At 48.6% G+C, this 24,915-nt stretch overlaps 2 protein-coding genes across 2 annotated transcripts in view; one reads left to right on the top strand and one right to left on the bottom strand.

The window, feature by feature from the left end:
- LOC144161826 (uncharacterized) overlaps positions 1-23,702 on the bottom strand; it is a 34,654-nt gene extending 10,952 nt beyond the window's left edge. The window contains exons 1-3 of the mRNA XM_077692420.1: positions 23,523-23,702; positions 19,855-19,870; positions 255-387 (exon numbers count right to left, since the gene is read on the bottom strand). Of these exons, the coding sequence (XP_077548546.1) occupies positions 255-387; positions 19,855-19,870; positions 23,523-23,552 (179 nt within the window). The 5' untranslated portion in view covers positions 23,553-23,702. The remainder of the gene's footprint in view (positions 1-254; positions 388-19,854; positions 19,871-23,522) is intronic.
- On the top strand, positions 8,278-9,714 carry LOC144161825 (uncharacterized). Its single transcript, XM_077692419.1, has 2 exons — positions 8,278-9,456; positions 9,561-9,714. Exons 1-2 carry the CDS (start codon positions 8,300-8,302, stop codon positions 9,712-9,714), a joined length of 1,311 nt encoding a protein of 436 aa, XP_077548545.1. The 5' UTR covers positions 8,278-8,299.
- Positions 23,703-24,915: the final 1,213 nt, after the last annotated feature.

Here is a 24,915-nt window from a genome sequence, read left to right as displayed (position 1 = left end):
GCGAGCCTTTCCCCTCACAGCTCCCCCATGCCTGTACGATAAATAGGTCCTCAGCCTTACTCGCATGATAAATCAAATTTAGTTCGAAACCAAGCACATACGCCTTCTGCGCACAGTTTGGGCGGGTGTCTTAAACTCCATTTACAGTTCTTGAGTCAACTACGAGCCCGTTACGACGATCGAAATATGGCAATGCGTGTACGCGGAGAAGTTTAGAAGACACCCTCAGTCGTATTGATTGAATATATACTCACTAATGTTTGGGCCACCCAGTGTCTTCGTCGGTTCGTACATAGTAGACATTTTTCAGTGTATCTCCCCAGCCAGTGTATACGGTATTGAGGGTATGCATTATCTCACCGTCTAGGTCGACTTCATAGCTTTTTGCTGTAAGTGAAAGGCAGAGATTACCGTTTCGCAGTTATGGTATTTCAGCCAAAGATTTCCTCCAGAAAGAGGGACAAATGAAGGTATAACACCTAAACTCCACGGAGACAAATCTACGCTCAGCGACTTCTGAATCTCGCATGTGTTATGACAGTACGGGCCATCGTTAACATGGGATAGAAATATATAGCCGAATGAAACTTCTAAGGAGTTCTAGTTTAATTGTAGCGGACAAACATGGGGATGCACATTATTTTTTCCCGTAGGAGCAGATGTACTGACAGCAGACGGCGATTTCCCAAAATTTAAATCTTCACCGTGAACTAAGTAACGAAAATTAATGAAACTCGGAGCACGGGACGTCTTAGCGGCTAGTAGTAATATACAGTAATCCCTCGTTATAGCGAAGTCAGCAGGACGGCGAAAAATGTCGTTATAAGTGGTATTTGGATATAAGGTACCACTCGATAAAACTAAAGTAGTTGAGCTTTAATTACGCCACAGGTGCGATGAATCAAAACACAATGTATTCTGTGAAGCAAAACTTTATTCAGGTGCAAAAAAGTCTGCGAGTTTTCATTTTTCATGTTCTTGCCGGGCGCGACCAATCGCCGCTCCAATTTGACCAAGCAGTGACTGGCGTTTCCGAACGCCTCGCAGACTGCAGAGCGAATGGTAAGGGGAAGGCAGTGACCTATTTTACAGGGGGGATGGGGGCGTCATGGAACGCTACGAGAGTTTCACGCTGGAAAGCGCCGCAAATTCCGCTGTTCGAATCTGAGGTTGTGTTTGTTGAGCTCAAAAAACAATTAACCGGCGGCTCATTGGAGGTACACAGCGCAATATTGAAAACTTTCCGGTTTTGCACTTGGGTTTTCAATCATCGCTGGGCGATTTTTTCCAGACATGTGCAGCCGTGAAGTTTGCAAAACAAAAGTTTTTCGGCGCCTCGCTGTCGACGACACTTCTAATTCTACGCTTCGAGTGTCAGTGTTCCCGCACCGTCGCGTCCACGCCATTGACGAATGTGTACGAACAAATTTCAATCACCCTACCACGCATTTGTACCATTCGTCTAAAGTCCGATGTCGCAATTCGAGCATGACCGGCTCGAGAAAATCGCCGGGGAAACACCAACTTGTTAACGCCATACTGACCGCCTGTCTCGCCGCTGGGTCGCCGCCGCTCGGCGACGCCTCGGCTCGCAACTTCGCCCTAAGCGGGTCCAGCTCTTCGTGCGCTTCGAGTAATTCGGCCTAAAATGCATGCGTTTGGGTTGGGACCAGAAGAAATTACGAATAAAGCGATATTTCGAGTAAAGCGATTTCGTTATAACGAGGGATTACTGTATAGTGTTTTGTGGCAGTTTTTATTAAAAAAAAGGTGATACAGCTGTTTTCTAGTGACCATTTTATGAAAATGGTTCTGCATCGACGAGCGCTTGAAGCCTGGCTGCGTATACAAGCAACCTCCCCCGCCTCCTCCTCCCCCACGCGCATAAATGGGGTACAACAGGTGATGTGAGCGTCCTTAGACGTTACAAACACCGGTAAAAACGTCGCTCCCGAAGCCCCTCAAGGTGCACGTGTCTGTACCACACAAATGACCAAACTTAATTCCAGGAACACACAAAAGTCTAGCTCTGGAGACAAAAAAGAATGCCGCAGCTAGCCCTAGTGGGGCGAGTCTGGAGAAACAGCAGAGCTGGCAGCCCTTCTCCCTTCGTCGCAGACCCGGCTGTTGCAGCTCACTTGGATTTGCGAACTTGCCGCTGAAAGTTCTCCGTGACTGGCAGGCCCGGGTCGTTTTGTCCGCCGGTTTTCACATCTCTCCCACAGCGAACCGCGTTAGCACCCGCAAGAACCCGCGGCAACCGGCTTCGTGAACTCAGCGTCTGCAGCGCGAACTCGGCTTCCGCGCGCCCCATTTCAGGCGCGAACGCCGCTGAACTGGCCAGGTAACTGCACGCGGGAGATCATACCACCAACGTTGGGCAGAGTGTTCTCGATGGTCGAGATGGCCGACGCCGGGCGCACCCCACGAGGCGAACGCTCATATATGCGCTCGGTAGTATTTGTATCTTTTTTGCTGGTAATGCTGGACGTCGGAACTAAAAGCGTAAACAGCTCTGCTGTTAAAAGTTCGGTTTTGACCAGATTTTTCGGCGACCGCTGCATTGTAAAACCGAAACATAAGAAGGTGCGCCGTAAAAGCACTAGTATAGACGAATAAAAATGACAAAACATACCTAAAAGACACATAAAATTCACAGGTACATCGACATATTTGTCACGAGTCATTTTTTAGCCTAGGGCGATCGTAGGGCCACCAACAATATTGTGTAGTGCGATGTAGGGCTTTTTCAGGCGCAGTGTGGGGCGCTGTGGTCAAAATTGGTTGGCGCCACTGGTGTCAAGCCGTTTTTTGCCTTTGGTTTGTTTTTGACCGTATTTGAACCGGGCTTGTTTTTGTTCAGGGAGGAAACAATCGTTTCGTGAAACAGATTGCTCGCTCGACAAATATGGTCACGCCAGACACCGTTTCTTGCGTCAATAGGCCAGTGTCATCTAAAACTACCCCAAAGCCCTACAGTCCTCTGCAGCTAAACCAAGCATAGTTCACGCAGTACCAACAGCAGTACGCATCGGTACTTCTATATTTACGTGTGCTTTCGTAACTTCCACTGTTTGTCCTACCATTCTTAGGGCTTTCAAAAGAATGCGCCCTAAATTCAAGCGCAAATAGCTCTTTCGGCAAGCTTATAATACTTGTCTAATTTGCGTTTGCTTTTTCCGCCCTCCGCCAATCGCAGAGCTGTCTTGTATGACATCATAGGTTCTGTTGCGGGAAATGAGCTAGTGGGTCGCATGGTCATTCCCTTTTTTCCTAATTATGTAGCTTGTTTGAGCGAAGTTTACGTTAAAAGTGGTGTCAGTATGATTCTAACGAGGCAATCTTTTGAATGAACCAAACTTGTGTTTTCTCTTCATGGCTCCTTTAATATTCAAGATCCGTGACACCACCAATCGCTGTGCGGGAAAATGAATTGAAAGGATATTCTCTTGAATAAATTAAACAAGTACGGATTGAGAGGCAGGACGCTCCTAACCTTCAAATCATATTTTAAAGACCGTCAAAATAGTGCATATTGGTGGTTTTTCTTCATACAAACTTTACCTAAATAAGGCGCCCCTCAGGGAAGCATATTGAAACATCTTCTTTTCAATGTTTACATTAATTACCTGGCAACGATTTCCCAAGAAGCGCAATTTGTAATTTACGCTGACGATGCCTCCCTATTTATCTCTGGTCCTACAACTACAGAAACAATTCCGACAGCTAATGATACCCTACATTGCCTCTCAAATTGGTCTAACGCGAGCTTATCTCAAAATAAATGCGATGAAGTAGAAAGCGGTCCTTTTCTGCCCAATAAATGGGCGTGTACGAACAAATTTATTTATTAATCTTGGTAATAATATTTTTAAGGTCGTTAGACACCATAAAACGGTGCGTGTTATATTTGATGAGCACCTTCGATGATTGGAGCAAACGAATCGCGTATCCCTAATTTTGTCAAAAGCAGTAGGAGCTCTTTCTCAGTGCCATGGCATCCATCCAGTCAATACCAAGAAGCAGATATATGAATCATTATTTCAATTTCCCTTTAGATATTGTCATCTCGTTTGGGGTACTGCATCACGCACCAAGAGGAATACAATTGCAAGCCTGCAAAGTAACGCAATTCGCATCGTTTCGGGCGCAGAGTACTCGGCTCATAAACCGCTCTTCATTCGCTTTAAATGATGCTACACATTCCCGTTCCCATGATGTTAGAGCAAATTATTATTTCTGCGCCCACTGCTAAGACGTCACTTCGCACTACCTTTCATATCAAAATGCCTGCGTTAAAAGAATGCGTACCGGCCACTAATACTCGAAACTAAAAGAAGCGGCTTTTTCCCCGAACTCGCACAAACTACGGTAAACAAATGTTAAAATACGTAATACCTTACACCCTGAACACTAATATCACTTTACTTGATGTTCCCGAAAGCGATAAGCTTGATTTAGTGAACCCTTTTAAGTAGAATTTCTTCAGGGTAGAAGATACCAGTGAGTTTTTTTTTGTTTTTTGTTTTTTACCATCTTGACGAAACAGCGTAAAAAACGGGGACAGTAGGAGAGAAAGACGACAGGACGACGCTGTACTCACAACTATTTTTTAATAAACTGCACCACGCATATATATACTATGTCCCCAAAACCCACGTGCGCTCACAACATGACGCACATCGAGATTATCACTACAAAGTAACACCAAACTCTAAGTCACGGACTTATCTAGAAATAAGAATTATTTTTCATGTAATGCTATCGACGGCTCACTTATGCAGATATCGCCTCTCTTTCTAATGTGAAATGCTTCGATAACTTCCCTAGTGGTCTGATTAGTGTGAACCGAAAGGATGGTGGTGTCATGAAAAAGCGGAAAACACCCATGCTCGGAACAGTGTCTGGTGATATGTGAATCTTTCTTGTTTTTTAGTGCGTTTTTGTGCTCTAATAATCTTATATTAATGCAACGACCGGTTTGCCCAACATAAACGTGGCCACAATTAAACGGAATTTGATAGACCACCCCCGTTTTACACTCGACTAGAGGGGACCTGTGCTTAACAGAGCATTTCTTTTTAACTGCAATATCAGATTCTGCCAATTTTCTTTCTATTCGACCACATATTTTTCCCATCTTAATGGGTGCTGAAAAAACAACATTTATACCAAATCTACCAGCTACATTTTTGAGCCCATGTGACAATTTATGCTTATACGGAATTACTACCACTTTTTTCTTTTTACAAGGTTCACCCTCCCTTGGTTCTACGGAGGTAACTTCTTTTATCCGCCTAAGAAGCTTTCTTGTTGTTGCACAAAGAACATGCTCAGGAAAACCTGCCGTTCTTAACCGCTCCCTTTGTACTACAAAACTTTTTGAAACCTGATGAAAGCAAGACCTGGAGAGGGCCGATAACAAGCACGAGAAGGCAATGCCATTTTTTACGATCTTGGAATGCGAGGAATTAAAATTGAGTATGGGTTTTTCCGATCTCGGGCTGTATTCCCAGCACACGTGCGCATTAGTTAAATAGAGTTTAACATCTAAAAATTGCAACTGATTATTATTTGGTACTTCATGCGTGAACTGTAGACCAAAGCCATTATTATGGAAAATTTGAACCACCTCTGTAACTGTCTGTTTGAAATCACACTTCTTCACAAAAACAAGAAAATCGTCTACGTATCTTAGAACTTTAATTACTACGTCTTCCCCCCTTTTATCAATATTCCTATCCACCCTGGCCAGAAAAATATTGCTGAGTACTGGTGCAACTTTTGACCCGATGCACACCCCCGACCGTTGGCGGTACATATTACATTCGGCGTGCTTCACTGTTTTACGTTCACTAGTCCAAAAGGCCAAGTCACATTTGCCTTTGAGTCCCATATATATGTGTGCGTATTGTTTTTTTCTCTTTTTTTCTTATTTTTGTGGGGTTCACAGCGTTGTGTGAACCTTTAATTCTTCCGGTTCTATTTTTTTTTTCGTTGTAATGCGTTTTTTGTAAATTTTTTTTCCGAAGTTAAATCTACGTAAAAGTTCTCGCGAAAGACTACGTTTTTTCCCGTGCCCGTCGCTGTGCTCACAGCAAGCGCCACTTACCTTCAAAAGCGACGTTAACCGTTGACAAACTGTCATTTTCCCTTCAAGCATGCCTGCGCGCACTGGAGTTGTGTGTACATGCCATGCGCGTGTATACGTGTTTATGCCATTGTATACATGATCTCAGTTGTTCTACGAATTTTTGCTCCTGTACATGTGTTTACATTATGTGAATGTGCTATATTGTTGTGTTTATGTTTCTGCATATGTAATTTTTTTTACTTTCTTTCCCAGATTACCCCCTTTATGTCCCTGACTGGGCGCCTGAGACGTACCAATGGCGGTCCAGTCTTTTGTGGACGCCGGGCATACGACTGCTTCGTCACCACAGCCTTGACGTGTCCCTCCTACCCTGCCCTAAATCAAAGCTGCGCGTACGAGTCACTCCGTGCACTCCCAAGCCTGCTAGAAGAACTTACTGCCAGGCGCTTGCATCGACTTTGACTACTGGAGACAAGCTGGAACTTTATACTGACTCAACGGCACCGATTCGGGATTTGCGTCGCGTTGCGCGTTGTATTAACAAGATTATGGACACTTATCCATGCGCTGTCCGTGTTTTTTGGATTCGCTGGGACGTACTTCTTGCCCAAAAAGCGGCGGATCACGCCTGCCCAGGGACTTCCCACGGCCCCTACCACTTCTTCCAGTATCTACCATAGAAGAACTGCCGGTGAAAAAGGAAACCCTCCGTCGCACAACGCGTTCTTTACTTCCACCGCGTGTAACCAACCTCCCCAGTGGACTCGCTCGTTGGGAGTAGGTCGTGCTGCGGAGGCTTCGGGTTGGGGTGGCGTTATCCCCAGCAGTTACCCACGCTTGGCCTGACCGATATCCCGCGCCGTTTGCGGTCACCTGTCCCTTTTGTACGATCCCTGCGTCCGAAGCTGACGTTGAACATTTGCAATGGGGAGAGCGAAATAACTTTATTATGCTTGTTGGGTAGTTGGACGCGGTGGGTGCCCCTAGTCCAGGGCTCCAGTCTCCAGGGCGCCGGTGGCTGCTCTGGTGATCGTTCGGCACTGCTCGTCGTAGTCGGCGCTAGACAGTGCCTCACTCCACTGCTTCTCTGTTAGAGGGTGTTTGTGAATTTTGTGGCACCTTGCTGCCGTGTGGTAGAGGGTGGCTACTTCGTTGCACTGGGGGCACAGTTTCGGGTATTGGGTTGGGTACAGTTTGTATAGACGGGAGAGGTGAGGGTAGGTGTTCGTTTGGATTGAGCGGAGTGCTGTTTTATCGTGTCTTTGCAACTTCGGATGAGGATGTGGGAATTTAATTCGGGTTGCTTTGTAGTAGCTTAGAATTTCGGAATATATGGGCAACAGGAAACTCTGCTTGTGGGCTGTCAGCTCAGGAAAGGGAGGCGCAAGCCCAGGCGTGAGCCTGTTGATTTCCCTCTAGAGTTTCATGGACAGGGGCCCATATGATACTGACTGGATTCTTTGATTTGTAGCCGATTGCTAATCTGTGGGCTGTTTTGCCGATGCGCCCTTTTGCCCACTGCCTGCAGGCATTTTGGGAGTCAGAAACAATGTTCATTCGTGCATCCTGCTGACCTGAAAAGATAGCTACAGCGATTGCCGCTTCTTCTGCTTCAATAGGTGATGATGTCCGCACGCTAGCAGTTATGGTACGTTGCTGAATTGGGTTGTGCGCACAGATGGGGGCTATGCCACCGGTACTCGTAATGGCAGCATTTGTGTACCACGTGTACAATGAATCCACGTATATTCTTTGCATATTACGGCATCTGTCCAACCTTCTGCCGTAGTGGAGTGTAGGGTTCATGTTTTTAGGTATGGGTGCTACTTTTAGGGCCCTGTATATGCAATCGCGAATTTCGTGGGTGGTTGCGTGCATGGTGCCCAGTCGCTTTAGGGTTTCTATGCCTGTGTGGCTGGTTTCTGGCCTCTCGAACTGGCCTATTCTATGTGCCTCGAGTATGTATTCAACTGTATTGCTGATTCCGAGTTCATTCAATTTCTGTGTCGACGTCCATTGGGGTAATCCTAGCGCCATTTTGGTTGCCTTTCTATGGGCTGCGTTGAGTGTTTTGATGTTAGTGATGAAGACGACGACGAAGATCATATCATTCGGTCTGTCTGAACCAGGTCTGTGTAATTTTTCGCAGTTTTTTGGCAAATTTAGTGCTCGATTCTGAATATTCTGCTGTATTTAACACCAGAAATGGACCCTGCGGCGGGCGCAGCACCTAGTGCGCCGCCGCCTGGGTCGCTTCCCTGCCCGCTGCCTGATGTCGCGCCCAGCATGGTCATTCAGCCGGCTGCGCCTGCTTCTTTGCTGCTGGAGGCTTCTTCTGGATCATCGGCTTCTCCAAGCGCTCCCTCAGGATCCATGATCACTCCGGGACAAGTAAGCCACGATCTCTCTCCATTGGAACAACCTTTACCAGACAACGAGGATGATATTTCCGACATGACGGAGGTCTCTTCCTCTGGCACCGCAATACACGCGGAGGAGGCCAACAACCTCGCAGATGATGCTGAACCCTTCCAGACAGTTCAAGCTCGAAAGCGCCGTCGAGGGTCTAAGAGCGTATTCAAAGCCCTGGAGGTACATGCATCCACGAAGAACCCTCTGAGACACGGACTTGTGGTCATTGTAAAGCCTACGGACCCTTCAAAAATCATCACTAGGTTCAACCCACTAGCCGTTAAAGATGGGTTAGAAACGATAGCTCCCGATGGAGTGCTTCAAGTGCGACCGAACCATCGGCTTAATCTCTTGGCCATCGACACACGCAATGCTGATGCTACCGAGCGTTTGTTGACAATATCAAGCATTGCGGAAATCCCCGTGAGAGCCTATGAACCACGCCCAAGCAAATGTGGTGTCGGCGTAATTCGAGGTGTAGCTAAAGACATCACACCACCTGAGATTCTTGAGGCACTACGTCAGAGGATCCCAGTCAAATCAGTCCGAAGATTGGGCAAGAGTTCTGAAAGTGTGCAAATAGTATTTGCCACAGAGTCAACCCCAGAACACGTCATCATAGGCTACACGCGCTACCGCGTCTACGCATATGTTGAAACGCCCAGGCAGTGTACTAAATGTCTGCGGTTCGGCCATGTGTCCGAAGTATGCCAGCTTCCAATGCGATGCACTCGGTGTGGTGGCAACCACGATCGTACCACGTGCAACGCCGATAGTCTCCGTTGTGCTAACTGCGGGAAGAAGCAAGAAGCGACTTCTGGAAGCTGCTCGGTTCGCCGCGACGAGCAGGCGATCTACAAATATAAGATGGTCCATAATACTGACTATAAGTCTGCGAAAGCAGCTGTACAAGAGCAGCGTGCCATTGGACCCAAGAAATCTTCAAGAGGGCAAGCACGGGAAGGAGACAAGTCCATTTATACGGATTTGGATAAAGACTTTCCTGCCCTACCATCCCTACAACGTAAAGCACCGTCAAAAGCTGAAACTGCAGCTACCGCGGCAGCACCTACTCCTACAGCTACACCCCCTCTGGTGTCAGCAGAGGCCCTTTCACCAGCTCCGAGAGCAGCACCAATGTCCACGACTACGAGGGCGCCGACGTCAACACCAGTTGTCCCTCCAATCCCTGCTGCGCGGTCTTCTAGAGCTCATTCCCATGCTTCCCTCAAAGGACAACGCGAGTCGCAGACCGAACGTAACTCGGCAGGCCTCCGTTCTGCAATCGACTCCATCGTGGAAGCTGTGCGCCTCTTTCTCGGCTCTCTTGCATCCCCAGTGGCCAAAGCTGTTGTGACGCTCCTCGACTTCCTTTCACCTCTTCTAGCACAATGGCGGTAGCGGTACCCATCACTACACGTTCCCCCTCTGTGCAGCAAATTCGGCAAAAAGCAACAATTTTTCAATGGAACGCATGTGGACTTGGTCAGCGGCTTCCAGACTTCCGCAGATTTCTGAAAAAACACCAGTTCCCCATTGTTGCCATTTCGGAGTCCCGCCTTTCCAAAGACATACGGCTATCCGGGTACGCAGTCCTGCGCTCATCCACTGGTGTGGCAAAGACGAGAGTCCTGCTATGCGTGAGAAACGACCTCACATTCGTGCAACACAATCTGCCGCCTAACGCGTTGAACGAATTAGTAGCTATTACCGTGCGACACGCAGGCGTTTCCTTTACTGTCATCGCTGCGTATATTCCGCCCCACGCATCGCTGAACACTCAGCGCCTGGAGGACATAATTCGTCGTACACCACCTCCACACATCCTCACGGGGGACTTCAATGCTCACCATCCGTCATGGGGAAGTAAGAAAACCACGGTCAAAGGACGTCGCCTGTTGGACATTGCAGACCGCTTCAGTTTGTGTGTTATTAACACTGGGCAACCAACGTTTTATCGTGGACGGACGTCAAGTGCTATCGACGTCACAATGGTTTCCTCAGCATTGCCAACGACCACAAGCTGGTATGCAGACATAGAGTCTCATGGAAGCGACCATGTACCAACTTATATTATTGTCGACGGTTTGCCTTCTGGTCGTCGTAAATGTGCCGTTCATTTTGTCAACTGGGGTAAGTTCACCACAGACGTCGACACAAGCGCTGGTGATTTCTCGTCATACGACGACGCTATTAACAGCATCGCAAATACGCGGAGGTTGTGCAGCAAAACCGCGAGCCTGCCAAAGGAGTGTACAGTGGCTGACGTCGAGTATGAAAATCTCAGGGCAATTCGTAGAAGGGCAGAAAGGCGCGCACGGAAGACTTCCGCGGTAGAAGATATACGAGCAGCCAGACGCACGCAAAAGCTCATTCAGAGATATCTCAAGAAGCTTGCCAAACGTGAATGGGCGTCCTTTTGTTCGAAGCTAGACCCTCGGAAGCCGCTGACAAGGATATGGAGTTTAGTGAGGGGTCTTCGTGCACCGCGAACTCAGTTGCACCCTTTTAACTCAATTTCTCTGCGAATGAAGGTAAGCGACTTAGATGTCACTGAAGCCTTCTGCACTAAAATTACTGCCGCACCGGGATCTTCACCAACGACTATTTCCAGGGCTGCGAACCCATCACCGAACACACCCTACACGGACGAACCATTCTCTAAGGCAGAACTTGAAGCTGCTCTGTGCTCAGTCAACAAAGCCTCTTCTCCGGGCCCAGACGGGATAAACTATGCGGTTTTATGTCATCTAGGCGGCAATGCGAAGCGGTGGCTTTTGTCAATATTCAACCGCTCGTGGGAGACCGGCCGTCTTGAGCCTGGGTGGAAGTGAGCTCGTATCGTGCCAGTTCTGAAACCTGCGAAAGACCCCACGGATATTGATTCGTATCGGCCTATTGCGCTTCTAAGCTGCATTGGGAAGCTCATGGAGAAGATGGTGCTGCTTCGCCTAGAGTGGGATCTGAATGACAGAAGCGTTTATCCGTCGCAGATGTCGGGCTTCCGCAAGGGCCGGAGCAGCATCGACAACGTAATTGCCCTTGCAAAACATGTGAAGCACGCAAAGCTCGCACGGCAAATTACCATTGCAGTCTTCATTGACATTAAATCGGCATACGACTGTGTTCTCCATGAAGCCGTCCGGACAGCAATGAGGTCTGTAGGCATCGCGGGACGAATGTACGACTGGATGTCTGATTACCTCTCTGATAGGACCATCTACATGTCTGTAGCGGATGGTGAGACATCCCTCCATAACGTGACCCGTGGTGTCCCTCAGGGTGGGGTATTGAGCCCGACTCTTTTCAATATTTCAATGATTGGCCTTGAGAGATGCCTGCCGAAATCGGTTGAAATCTCTATGTACGCTGATGATATCTGTATCTGGTGCTCGGGCCGCAACAGGCGTGTGCTCCAATCGAGACTTCAGCGTGCAGTAAGTTCAATTGAGAACTTTCTCGCGACACGTGGCCTCGCGATATCACCGGTAAAGTGCGCTGCCATGGCCTTTACAAAGCGGGACGTCTCAAACTACCAGTTAACGGCCGCAGGCGTACCGATACCGTATGTCACCCATCACAGGTTTTTGGGTGTTACCTTCGACCGCCATCTGACATGGACGGCTCACATCCGAAGCCTAAAAGAGAAGTTAACGTCATTCGCGCACATCTTCGGCATGCTTTCCAACAGCACTCATGGATGTAGCGTCAGCTCTCTTTTACGGCTATACGACGCCCTCTGCGAAGGCTTACTTCGCTATAGCCTCCCAGCTCTGACTTCTCTTTCCAAAGGGAATTATAAAATACTAGAGGGGTTGTAGGCTCGAATACTGAGGATATGTCTTGGTGTCCCGAAGACCACCTCCAGAATGGGAACCATGACAGAGAGCAGACGGCTTCCGCCCACTGCTTTGCAGGCAATGGAGCAACTTCGCACGCGCCTGCGCGTTGTGACAAGGCAACATGGGCACCCTCTTGCTGCCGCCTTGGCCTCTGAAGTGCAGCACGCTATGCCCTCCCAGTGTCAGCCTTCAGCCTCTTCTCCTCACCCTCCGTGGCTATTCCCTCCTATGAAAATTGTCACCACGGTACCTGGATTTAAGCGGAAGGCTGTTATACCAGCCCCGGCTCTAAAGTTCTTTGCCTTGGAGCATATTAACAACCAATACAAAGGCCACACTCATGTGAACACTGATGGCTCAGTGTCGGCTACATCATCGGCGATAGGGATCTCGATTCCTTTGTCGCTCACTACCATCTGCACCCTATTGAGCCACAAGTCCTCGACGACAGTTACTGAGCTGGCTGGGCTGCGCGCTGCTTTTCAGTATATTCTAAAGCAGCCGGCCAATCAATGGGCTGTATTTACAGACTCCACATCAGCACTCGAAACCTTGAAGTCACTTCCAAAAGAACAGCTGGCTTGGGAAATCAATCTCTTGCACTTACAAGCCATACAAAGGGGACACAGCGTAGATCTGCAGTGGCTTCCTGCCCACTGCGGAGTTGCCGGCAACGACGCAGCTGACAAAGCCGCCTGATCTGCCCACAGTCTCTGCACTGAAGCTGTGCCGATCCCATTCACGAGAAAGGATGCGGCAATACTCGCCTCATCAACCGCATGGACTGCGCAGATGTCTATCTGGACTGATGCAAGGCAGCAATACGCACCTCTTCATGAGATTGATCCCAAGTGCACCTTCAGAATGCCACCTGGACTTAGCAAGCACGAGGAAGCCATTTCTGCATAGGCTGCGCTTGAATGGGGCCTACACGGGACATTACCTGTACAAAATCCAGCAGGCATCTTCACCTCTTTGCTCCAAATGTGACTCACGAGAAGATATCCATCATGTTATATGCGTGTGTCCAAAGTACACCGTGCACAGACAGAAACTCATATTATCTTTGTGCAGGCAGCTTGGTGCGGGACTTGAGCTGAGGGCTGTTTTGGGTCCATGGTCGGGTCCCAGTCAGGCTGCGCGTGCGATCAAAGCTCTTTTGGAGTTTCTTCGGAGCACAGAACTGGACAGAGTTTTGTAATTGAAAATTTTGGCCGTATCAAATGACATCATTTCGTTTTCACATTTTTTTTCTCTCTTTTTTTCGTTTTGTTTTTCTTCTCTCATCTAGCGTAGCAAGCCAGCCGGACGGCTCGGCTAACATCGCTGGTTTTCATTAAAGTTATTCTCTCTCTTGATGTTAGTGGCTGTTAAACATAAGAATGGAGCTGAGTATGCGACTCGTGAAATTATGAGAACGTTGACAATTTTTAGAATGTCCCTTTCTTTCCTCCCGTTTCTTCTGTTGGTTACTCGGTTAATCATTCGTAGTGTTAGTGCTATTTGTTTCAATAAATGGTTTAGGGCTGTTCCGCAGCCATTGTCCTGCTGTAGTCTTAGATCAGCACTTTTAGTGTCTTTACTGTTGGGATAGGTTTCCCGTCTATCTTGATTGTCATCGGAGTGGGTGGTACGTATGTTTCTCCCGGTGTTCTTTTTTAGGATTTGGAGTAACTCTGATTTTGCCACCGAGAATTGTAGTCCGCACTGGGAGGCAAGCTTTTGCACGGCCGTTGCTGCTGTTTGTAGGGCTTCTTGCTTTTGTCCGTCTGACCACGTGGTTGCCCATATGGTTATATCATCGGCGTATATTGCGTGACGGATATTGGGGATTTTGTTTAGGGTTTCCGGTAGCTTGTGCATTCCTATGTTAAAGAGCATTGGAGATATCACAGAGCCCTGTGTGCCTTTATTAGGTACTTTGTGTGTGTCTGTGCGTATATCCCCAATCCCTGTCATGGCCGTCCGGTCCTCTAAGAAAGAACTCACATAGGTAAATATTCTAACTCCGCAGTTTAGGTCGTTAAAGTTGGATAAATCTGTTTGGTGGGGGATCTTGTCGAATGCGCCATTTAAATCAAGAGTCAAGATGACCGTTTGATTTACACAAGAAGCTGCATCTAAAACTTGTTCCTTTATTTGGAGTAAAATATCCTGGGTTGACAACTTTGGCCTAAAACCGTATGTTGTGGTAGGGAAGAGATGGTTAGTCTCTATGTAGTTCTGCAGTAGGACTACATGTTCCATTATCTTACCTACACAGGAGGTTAGCGATATTGGCCTCATGTTGCCTATTGACAATGTTTTGCCCGGTTTGGGGAGAAGAATCATTTCTGCGTGCTATCCATTCCGGTAGCAGTGTGCCTTCCTCCCAAAGGCTATTATAGTAGTTTGCGGGAGCTTCTATAGATCTGTCGTCTAGGTTTTTTCAAGTATTTGTAGGTTATTCCGTCTTTGCCGGGTGTGGTGCTCTTTGTTATCTTAGTAAGGGCCCTTCTGATATCCGCTTCCGTAATTGGCCTGTCTATGGTTGGGTTGGGGTCGCCGCTGTACGTGAAGGCTTGCGGCCCAGTCCGCGTGGGGTTTCGGAGATATTTGTCCACGAGTGCTGCTTTTAGTTGTTCCTCTGTTCCCGGGAAATTGTATATAATCTTGTGTACATTCTGTGTTTGTTTCTGGCTGCTTTTTACTGGGCCTGCTAGTTGTTTCAGTAGTGCCCAGGTTCGAGAGAAGTGCACCGTCCCTTGTATGTTGTCACACATGTTTACCCAGTTTTGGTTGTTTAGTTCTCTCGCGTATTCATTTGCTTCCGCTGTTATCTTCGATATTTTAATTTTGAGCTTTTTCCCGTTGTCTCTTTGCTTTTTCCATCCCTTCTTCAGGCTCCTGCATGGATCCCACAGATGGAGTCGTCGTCTGTCAACTGCTGGGATGTCTTCTGTACCCACGATCTCTCTCGCGTGCTTTTTTACATCCGAGATTAGTTGCAATGTCCACTCCTATATGTCCCGTATGGGTTCACTATCGGTGGATCTATCCTTACGGACAGTGTCCCAGTCTGTGATTTTGTTAGTTCGGATCTTTCGTTTAGGTGCTGTTTTCTCTATGCTAGTGATTAGTATGTGATGGCTGCTACTGAGGTTTTCCCCCGTGTTTTCCCAGCTGACCTGAGTTACGTTTTTAGTGAAGGTCAGATCCGGACACGTATCCCTGGTTATACTCGTTCCCATTCTGGTTGGGTATTTGGGATCGGTATGCAGTGTCAGATTGAGTTGACTGGCTGCTTCATATGTTTTCCTTCCCTTACTGCACTGTTCGGTATATCCCCAGTAAGGGTGTGCGGCATTGAAGTCCCCTAATACAATTAGGGGGTCTTTGTTAGCTGTTTCGGCTGTAGCCGTCAGTAATTGGTGTATTTTGTAGTTTTAGATGCGACGCTGAGAGCATCTCTTGTCGGCGGCCCTGTCCTTCCTCCGTGCTTCCGTCGTCGTCGTCGGCGTCCGCACTATCCTCCGCTCACCCCCTCTCCTCTCCGATAGCGAACACTCTCTCGCGAGGGGCATTGGATTGGCTTGGATTGGATTGGATTGGCTTGGCTTGGCTTGGATTATATTGGATTTGGATTGGATTGGATTAAAGTGGATTGTGTTGGATTGTGTTGCGTCATACCCGCGGCAAACGCACAGGCGCCGGCGCGTGCCCAGGTGAGAGCGAACACTCTCTCTCAACATCTGCGGGTGTGCGGCCCAGCGCGCTCTCACTACGCCGGTGGGCGGCGCTGCGCGCGGTGCTGCACATGTGCAGTACTCTCTCTCTCCGCGGTCTCCTCTCCTTCGGGCGCGCTGCGCATATAACCGGTGTGCCGCTCTCCGGCGGCCTTTCGGTCGACGGTTGCTCTCCGCTTGCGCTTGAACCTCCCTCAGCGTCGCATCACACCAGGGTTCCCGCTTGGGGGGAAGGGGGCTATAAAGGTTAAGTATCCAACGTCCTGGGTAGGCCTCTGTTTCCGGAAAAAAATTCGATGAGTGAGTGGGCGATACCTGCTGAGTCGATATTGTGCTCAATTGCGGTGTGCGTTTTCTTTACGAGAGTAATGACTTTGGTGGGATCTGTCCCTGGAAAAGACTGGAATCCAGTTATCGCCAATTCGGCATTGTTTTCCTGTAAGGAGATAATGTTGGGGGGTTTAGCGTTTGTTTAGGCATAAAGCGAGAGGGCGCTTCGTTTTTCCCTGATGGCCCTGCAATTCCACTGCCATGTGTGGAACATGTTTATTTCCTTTCTTTTTTTACGTTTGCCCATCATGTTAATTCGTTTCGATTGCCATGGTGTTTTCGTTCGGGGATTTGAGTTTCTTTCTTTTTTTGGTCATCGTTCTCATTCAGTTTGTCCATGATGCGATTATACAGGACGAACAACTGTTGGATTTTCTCTCTGAACTCGTGGAAACGCTGTGCCACAAAGACAAGGTCAAGAACAGCTGGGTTTTCAGGTTGGGGATTGAGCGGTTTTCATGTGTGGTCTTTATGTGGATGAGGTTGGCACGTGGGGTGTGAGAGGTTGGGAAACGAGTGGGATTTCCATGGATTGATTTTGTTGGGATGAGGGGGGCAAGGTTGGTGTGATGGGTTGTGGTTAGTGATGGTTCGATTCAGCAATAAGCTGTGCCCTAAGGTGTTCGTTTTTCTTTAGTAGTTGCTTGTTAAAGTCTTTGGTTCGCTGCAGTTCGCTTTTGAGTTGTTTGATTTCTGCTAGATTTCCCTTAAAGTTGGGTCGTTTTTGTTGGCATCATTTTTGGGAGCAGTGGAGATGAGGCGGTCTGCCCAGCTTACCGATGATGATCGCTGCCCTTGGTCCGCCTTCTGGCCGTGCCTGGCTCCTGACGGGGATCGTGGTCTGGATCCGGCGCGCCGTCCGTTGTCTCCATCCTGGGCCGTCCCTGGTGGTGCTCTGGTGGTTGATGGGTTGGCTGGTTTTCTTGTTTTAGACCTGGACCGGTGTCGTTGTCCGGTTTCTGTCTCCAGTCCTGTTTCCCGGGTGCCGGTGGTTAAAGTCTTGTCGTCAGTGGTTTGTTTCGGTTTTACATGCGGTCTGTATCGCTGGTTGCAAGCCTTGGACCCCGTTGAGTGTTCTCCTTGACAGATGGCGCATTAAGGACTGCACAGCTGTTGTGAGTTGTGTTTTAAGTGCGAATGCACTTCTTAAGCGAGCCTGAATCGTCCGCCGCCGTCGTCCGCATAGCAACAGCTGCGGGGGCGCGCGCTCCTCGCCTTCCTCCTCGTCTTCCCTAGCAACGGGGGGAGATGGGCGCGCGCTACTCTCCTCCTTTTCTCTCCGCTCAGTGACTGCGGGTGTTGGGCGCCTCCTCTCCACTTCGGGCGGGAGAGCTCTCGCTCGCGTAGCGGGCGCTCCGCATTCCGACGCGTGAGGGCGCTCGTGTAGCCCTCGCCGTAACAGCGGGCGCTACTCTCCTCCTCCTCTCTCCTCTCAGTGACTGCGGGTGTTGGGCGCCTCCTCTCCACTCCAAGATCACGATATCCACCGTAATCGCGCAATCAACAACCGTGCATTCGCACTTACACACTCTCCCCCTCGGGGAAGTGCGAGGGAATTTTTTTCTCCACATTCACTGCATGCCCCCTCTGGGAGTTCGGGCAGACATCTGCCCGGAGTCCCATCTTCCTGCACACGCGGCATACAAGGGTGAATCTTCTGTAGGGGTAGCATCGGACTTATGCATCCCAGTAGCAGATGTGGTGGGGCAGAGATTTGCTCTCGAATGTGATCACTGCTGAAGTGGAGTGTGTGAGCATTCTCGCTTGGATGACGTTATACCGTCAACCCGTATCTGGTCTCGGAGCTCTTCCTCTGTGGTACTTTGTGGAATCTGATGAATAACTCCCTTAATTAAGTTGTCTGTAGCCGCCAAATAGGCGGTTACTTCACACATTTTCCCATTGATGTCGACAGCTGGGAGGTTTTTCAGGTATAAGGCCGCTTGGGCGTGTGGTGTGCTTACAATGCCGATGCTTTGGTTTAGCTCGATGATGACTGTCCAAGCACTTGAAATTTCTTTCGGTGCTTGCACCGTTTTGCTCAGCCCCCTCGCTAGTGCTACCGTTCCGATGGCATTTAGTTGTAGGCCATTGCGTGGTCGTATGATGACTTTGTGTTCGTCTCGCGGTAGCAGTGGCTGCCGGCAAGACCTTATAACGGCTCCCGCGTTGGACGTGTTGAGCTTGCTGACCGGGATGTATTTCCCATTCACGACGGTGTGCCATTCGTATAACGGGTTCTTTAGGGCTTCCGAAGACGTGGCGGTTTCGTCGGGAGGTTTGCTTTGGTCCATTTCCCCGTCCCCGGGATCTGGTGGTTGCAACATCCTCGCTTGGTTCACCGGTTGTGGCTAGGCCTTATGTTAGGGCTAGCAGGGCCGCCACCGTTGTGAGTTTTCGGTGCTTGCGGAATTCCAAAAAAGGTGGCTCACCGAGCTACATGTGGTGTCAGCAGGTTCCGTAGGTAGAGTTCTCTGTTGGCGTGGATTCTTCCCGGCTTCTAAGCGAAATTTGTTGTTGTGATGGCCTAAAGCCGAGCCGACATGGAGCGCCTTCGCCCTCCTTGGGCCCCTGGTGGTCGTTCTCTTTGCAGTGGACTTGCCCAGGCTTTAGAGACGTCCGAACGCAACACCACCGAGGCACAGGGCTCCATCGTGGCAGACCCCAGATCTCAAGCGCTGAATATAGGGGCCCCAGCACCGGTTTCTTCTTGGGTGTTTGTGCGTTGTTATGCCGTACGGCAATCTTTCGCGAAAAAAAAAAGAAAAAGAAAAAAAGACCACTCCCTTGTTGTGAACAATCATTTTTCTTTGTTTTTTCTATCTATCTTTGTATTTTTTGCGCTACTGAATAATACCTTGCTGTTCTGCCGCTGCCACCTTGTGTGTAGGGTCTCAGACTTCGTCAAGCTGCTCGTCGAGCAGCTTTTTGTATATTGTTCGTTTTTCCTCTGATTAAAATAAAAATTATTCCTGATTCTGAAATTAAATTCAACAAACCATCATTGCATGCATCGTTAGAGGACAGAGAGGAAAGGGCATTACATTATCTGAAACTAGCGCTTTTCAGCGACATTTGCGGGAAAGCAAGAAGATACGCGACCGTGCTTTTACATTTCACCTTTGTAAAAAATGCGGCCGACGATGCAAGGTAAGAGCCCTGGACGCCATAGGTTGATTGCAGTTAAACGAATTTATTTATCGCGCCCCAGGGGCAGGTAAAAGAGGAATGATAAGTAGCATTTCTACATACATCGCGTTGGTCTTTCGTGAGTACTGAAATTCGTTTGAAGACATTCTCTCAGCCAGCCTACTGTGAGCAAGTGGCGCCTCAAAAATAAATGTCGCACTGTTGCGGTTTGCTGGCGCGCAGATTAAACTGAGGGAGCTCGGCTTTCAGGCTGGGAAACCTGCGTTGTAGCGAATTTCTTAAACGTTTGGTGACAACTCACCACTGTCAATCCAGAGCTGAAAAACAAGTACAAGACACACTGAGCACGTAAATGAAATTTTTCAATCGTTGTTCAAAAAGCAGCACAAAAATAACGGCAGAGGAAACTTATAAACTGGGACTTTACCTTTATTGATTCACGTGGCAGTTCACAAAACAAATTGAACACCAAGCTGCTATTACCAACCAATGTAAGTTGAAACACTTTAAAAAAAGTGGGGAAACCTGTTTTATGGCTGTAAACGGGGTCCATATTGCTTTGCTTCTACGTCAGTGCCTTGCAAAGTGCGTTTTCGTATCCTTTAAGCATTTTCTTCTCAAAATGTGAGTCCGCATTTTTTTTTCACTGCCAGTTTAACGATATCTTGCAGATGCAGTAACTTTAGGCTCCAGACAGCTAGATAAACTGCACCTTCACGTGTACCTCTATTCTGCATATTTTTTGTCTGTTTTATTTATTCATGACATGCTGCGGACACTGGGTCCACGCAGGGTGGGAAATACAAGTGCGTCAGGGTGCAAGTGCAAGTGCTGGAGGGCGCGCCAGGCAACAGAGATTTTACTTCTAGACATCTAACATAACGTTTCCCAGATGACTGCACGAGACAACATAACCTACGCCTAATTATACTTGCCCTTTTTGGTGGTTTTCCACCGATACACCACAACAGAGAAGTCTAAATTACCAAAGGGTCCGTCTGATGTTAAAACAAGCGGAGTAAATCTGTCCCTTTAAAGTCGGAGGTTTTACGGTTTAATCCACCTGGTCGTCAGGGTGGCCCTACCAACTTTCCGCCTCCTCTCGCAACATCAGCCACAAAGAAATGTCGCCCTCGTCTGGACACCCGCCTACTGCACATTGACGGGCAATAATTTTGCCCATCATCAAGCCTGCACACCCTCCTCCCAGGACCCAGAAGAACAAGCGGAGTCCACACCACTGGTTACGTTTCAGGACATTACACAGTACTATCGACTCGACAGGCAACAATTCCCTCAACCTCACTCCAAGCTGTCCAAATCATAATAAACGACTCTTCGTCGCATCCAAACGAATACCTTCGTCCATCCAATTCGCTTACACCACATGTTTCCCACTCAATTTCCCGCCCAATGCACTTTTTGCTCTAAGCCTGGCACACTCTTCCACATTTTATTAGAGTGTACGCATAACCCTGACCTCCCACCCTTTCCTTCCCCCCTCCCCCTCCATGAAATGTGGGAGAACCTGATCACCAGCGACCACCTGGACGTCCAGCAACTACTTTAATCTAGGGCGTCGGTCGCCCGGTCATCACTTGGATTCCCGGACTAGGGAACCACTCCTACTTTATAAGGCTCACTAAAGTTTCATACTACTACTACTACTACGGGACAAGTGAAGAGGTCTAGATAGACTGGCTCTCTCATCGTCACCTTGCACCCTTTGTTTCCCTTTGCCACAGTTTTTCATTTTAAGGGCTACAATAGTGTTATTTGTCACCCGAATGTTGAGACCGTGCTGTCTAGAGGTCGTATAGTCGCTAGTTCGGCAAGAAACCTAGTCGGTTAGTCGGCACGAAATCATTGTTGTCGCTGTCGACGTGCTCTGCAAAGCCGGAGACTGGCCAAGAAGGGAAATAACCATTTTAGTCCGCGCACCGATTTCGTCGACCACTTTCTAGAGCTGGTACCGGAAACAACCGTCGCCATTTACATCATCATTCTAAAGCAAAAGCCTTAAACCTCGATGCTTGAGGCACGTGTGATGGGAGCTACCGAAAATACGTGGCCCCCCAAATTTCAGGGAAAGCTTGCACTCACGCGCAAGACTTCCATGGCAAAGCTGTTGTAGGTGATCATTGATGGACGCAAAGTTGAGTTTTAGCACCGTTGTTGTGTCGTGGTCGACGTCGGTGGCATGGAATTTCAATGACATTATATTGAGCAAGGCCATAGTGAGCTCGTCTTTATGGTCGACGTTTTCGAACGCCACAGTGCAAGCGAGGCTTATGGTCTGTCGCGGATGCTTTGCACGCCGAGCCTCTAGAAGCGCGGGCTCTTCCCCGGCCGTGCGAATTACCCGCGGCCGGGCCATGTGGAGTAAGTGATCACATACAGCAGCAACCTCGACATTTAAGTCGCGGGTCTTCTACGGTACAGAGCGCATGCGCTCGACTACATGAGGACTGACGAACTACGGGAGTACACTATGACGTGTCTTGCTCGTTCTCGGCGAGTTTTGCCATGTTTCGGCGAAAGCTGGGGTGCTTTTGTGGCCAATGTTGGCCAATCTCCATATGCTTGGCTTGAAGTACGCGCGATCGAGGCACGCGGCAAATGCTGTAGTGTTTTTTTGCCAAATATTGGCCAATCTTCCTAAGTGGGCATTCTGAGCTTCACGAACGTGAGCTCGAGGCGCGCCCACACGAGCGCTCGACATTTTCTTGGTACTTCTAAATGCGGACACATACACGCAAACGATTTGCTCAGCAGCATCGCTGTTAAAAATTGTTTTCGCGGTCCGGACAGCGTGGGCAGGGGATAGCACGCCAGAACAGGGCTCGAGCCAAGAGCATGAGCTTGGGGTTGCGCATCAAGAATAGGAAACAGCAGCGCGGGAGAATGGTCTCGAGAGGGCTCTGAGAAAGGGCGACGCGGTAAGCACCCCAAAAAGGAAAAATGAGAGTCAGTGGAATAGGCGGCTTCCGCACGAGCAATAACAGCCACGTTCTGAGAGTGAAGTGAGCTTAATGCTCATGGTGACGGCTATCAAAGCTCGAAGAATCGCCTCGCGATGCAGAGTCCGGGGTCCGCGTACGGCAAGCACGAGGCCGGGGAAGGGACCGTCGGGGGGCCCAGGAAAGCCCCACTTCATGCGTGCATACCTTTTTCTGCACTTGGAGCTGGTAGGGTCTAAAAAGCTTGCTCGCCAGCAGTTGCGCCTTCGCGGTGAAAACTGGGAATGTATGCTGGCCCGAAGATGTCAGGGATGGCAACGACACCTGGCGGCCACGGAAGGCTACCAGCGTGGTGAGCCCCATGCCCAGAAGCGGCAAGCGGAACGACCAACTAAGATTAAGCTTTTGATGCAGGAGGGTCAGTTCTGTGTCGTCGAACAAATGGCCAACGGCTCTTCTGCGCAACGTTTCAGGCCGTAAAAACATGCAGATGATGATTTCAGTGTACAAGCCTAAGTGAAAGCTTCCTTTTTGTCGATTTCCACCTATGAGTGGTATCCGTAGCTTCCTTTTTGTCGATTTCCACCTATGAGTGGTATCCGCCATTTTTTATACTTTAGGTGCTGTCCAGTGACACTATTTTGTTTTCAAAACTTTGATGGAGGCTGTGCTCAGAATTTGTCGCTTCACCCCCTTCCTTACAGTGTAGTGACAAGGACGACTCGGGCGCTACCATACGTTTTAAGGGAGCTACTGGTGTATTCAAAAGGGTTGGCCGAATTTCTTTGCTTCAACGCAATAAAATAATGAAAAAATTATAATCATTGTAGGGAATGGAATGCCTCAGCGCCTTCCATGGAGTAGGCTGGTGAGCAGCAGTGTCACAGCGCTTTTGACGGCTCTTAAAGTACACCCGAGTCGTTTTATTTTAACCATACGCGTTGTTACCGTTTAAAAGTCGCTTCAAACAAAGAGACCATGTATGGTCGTGCAGTAAGCCGTTACTCACCCAGCTCACGAGGACCAATGAGAGGAACATGTTTGCTGTCTTCAAACTCTGAATTTGTATCTGATAAAAAAGGTGGCTGAAAATGGTGGGGCTGTGTTTGGTGCATTCAGCGCAACAGCTGCAGACAATCGATTCCTTTAAGAAACGTCGCAGCAGAGCGAAGTACGGTAGTATTCACGAAAACGTATGTGACCGAAAAATTGCATTGCCGCTAGACACAGAAACGATAGGAAAAGGATAGAACATGATAAAAAATAGCACCCATTGTATGTCAGCCCCTTGACAGCCTTTGCGGGGTTTCCAAACCACGAAATAAAGACACTGTCATGTGTCTTAAATAGCAGTTTAGAAAATGTCAGCCTATACGTTTCTCCCGATACTTGTTCTGTCCTGTTTATCAAACGTGTGAAAAGGATGACCGAACGACGAGGAAAAAGTACATTGTTTAACACCTGTGTCCGTCATAAGGCTGATGCTAAACGCGTCTAAAGCCAAACAACAGAAACTGCTTCGTTTTGTATTCAGAAAACGTAGCAACGAAGCAAACAAAGCAACGTTATATATTTGAAGTGAAACTCACTATGAGAACAGAGAGCGTACATACACTGACATCTTTCGTATGTTTGTACAGGCACGGGTCATATTTTTTGTTCTATATTTCATATATTGCCGTCTGAAGGAGGGACTTGGAAGGCCAACGACACTACAGAACCACCAAGGGTTGGCAGAATACAGTACTCGTAACCGAAACTGGCCATTTGCAGTTGGAAACTTCCTGCCATATCGAAGCAAGCGGAAAAGCAAGAATTAAACCCTATACTCGGATACAACTCAAGAAAAATGCGGCTTTTCCTCATCAAAGGACCCCCCTCCAGCCAATGGTGTCACAGTATCAACGTGACGTCATGGTAGACCGCCTCTACGCCGCGTTCACGGAAGAAATCACAGAGCATGTTCTTCCGCGCGTACGGACTTCTACCAAAATGGCCACCTCCGCTGTTCGCGTCAATCCACCGGCGGCGTCCGGCTCTGAGAATGATTTTTAGTGCCATTCAGTCGTATTTCTTGTTTGCGTGTTGTGTGCAGTGTCCTTAACATGCTCGGTAACGACAATCGCTATGGTGTTTTTTCTTCTGTTTTGTGAGCGAGTGGCGTTGCCGGGAAATAGCCGCCGCTGCAGGTACGGGATTGTACAAAGCAGTCGTCGTCATCCTGTGCGGGCGTTTCGTCTTGAGCGTGAAGTGCTTCTCGTTCTACCGTTTAGTCCCTCCTGTGTATGTGCTACCCACGTTATCGCACCAGTGACTGGGACAGGGGGCGATAACTCCTTGTTAATTTGTCGTAGATTACGCCAGTCGCAAGTATTACTGTTGTGCATAGCGCACGACGTTAA

This window comes from Haemaphysalis longicornis, unplaced genomic scaffold (assembly GCF_048455015.1).
Source record: "Haemaphysalis longicornis isolate Haplotype H1 unplaced genomic scaffold, Haemaphysalis longicornis Haplotype H1 scaffold_12, whole genome shotgun sequence".
In the NCBI taxonomy this organism is placed as follows: domain Eukaryota; kingdom Metazoa; phylum Arthropoda; class Arachnida; order Ixodida; family Ixodidae; genus Haemaphysalis; species Haemaphysalis longicornis.
The sequence above is the reverse complement of the archived record's forward strand: the minus strand, read 5'-3'. Positions and strand labels throughout refer to the sequence as shown.

Bases quoted from the DNA above. Each gene is read 5' to 3' on its own strand.
- LOC144161825 (XM_077692419.1), top strand. From the start codon at position 8,300: ATGGACCCTGCGGCGGGCGCAGCACCTAGTGCGCCGCCGCCTGGGTCG. The intron at 9,457-9,560 runs GCAAGCACGGGA...CTGAAACTGCAG, and splicing joins CCCAAGAAATCTTCAAGAGG to CTACCGCGGCAGCACCTACT.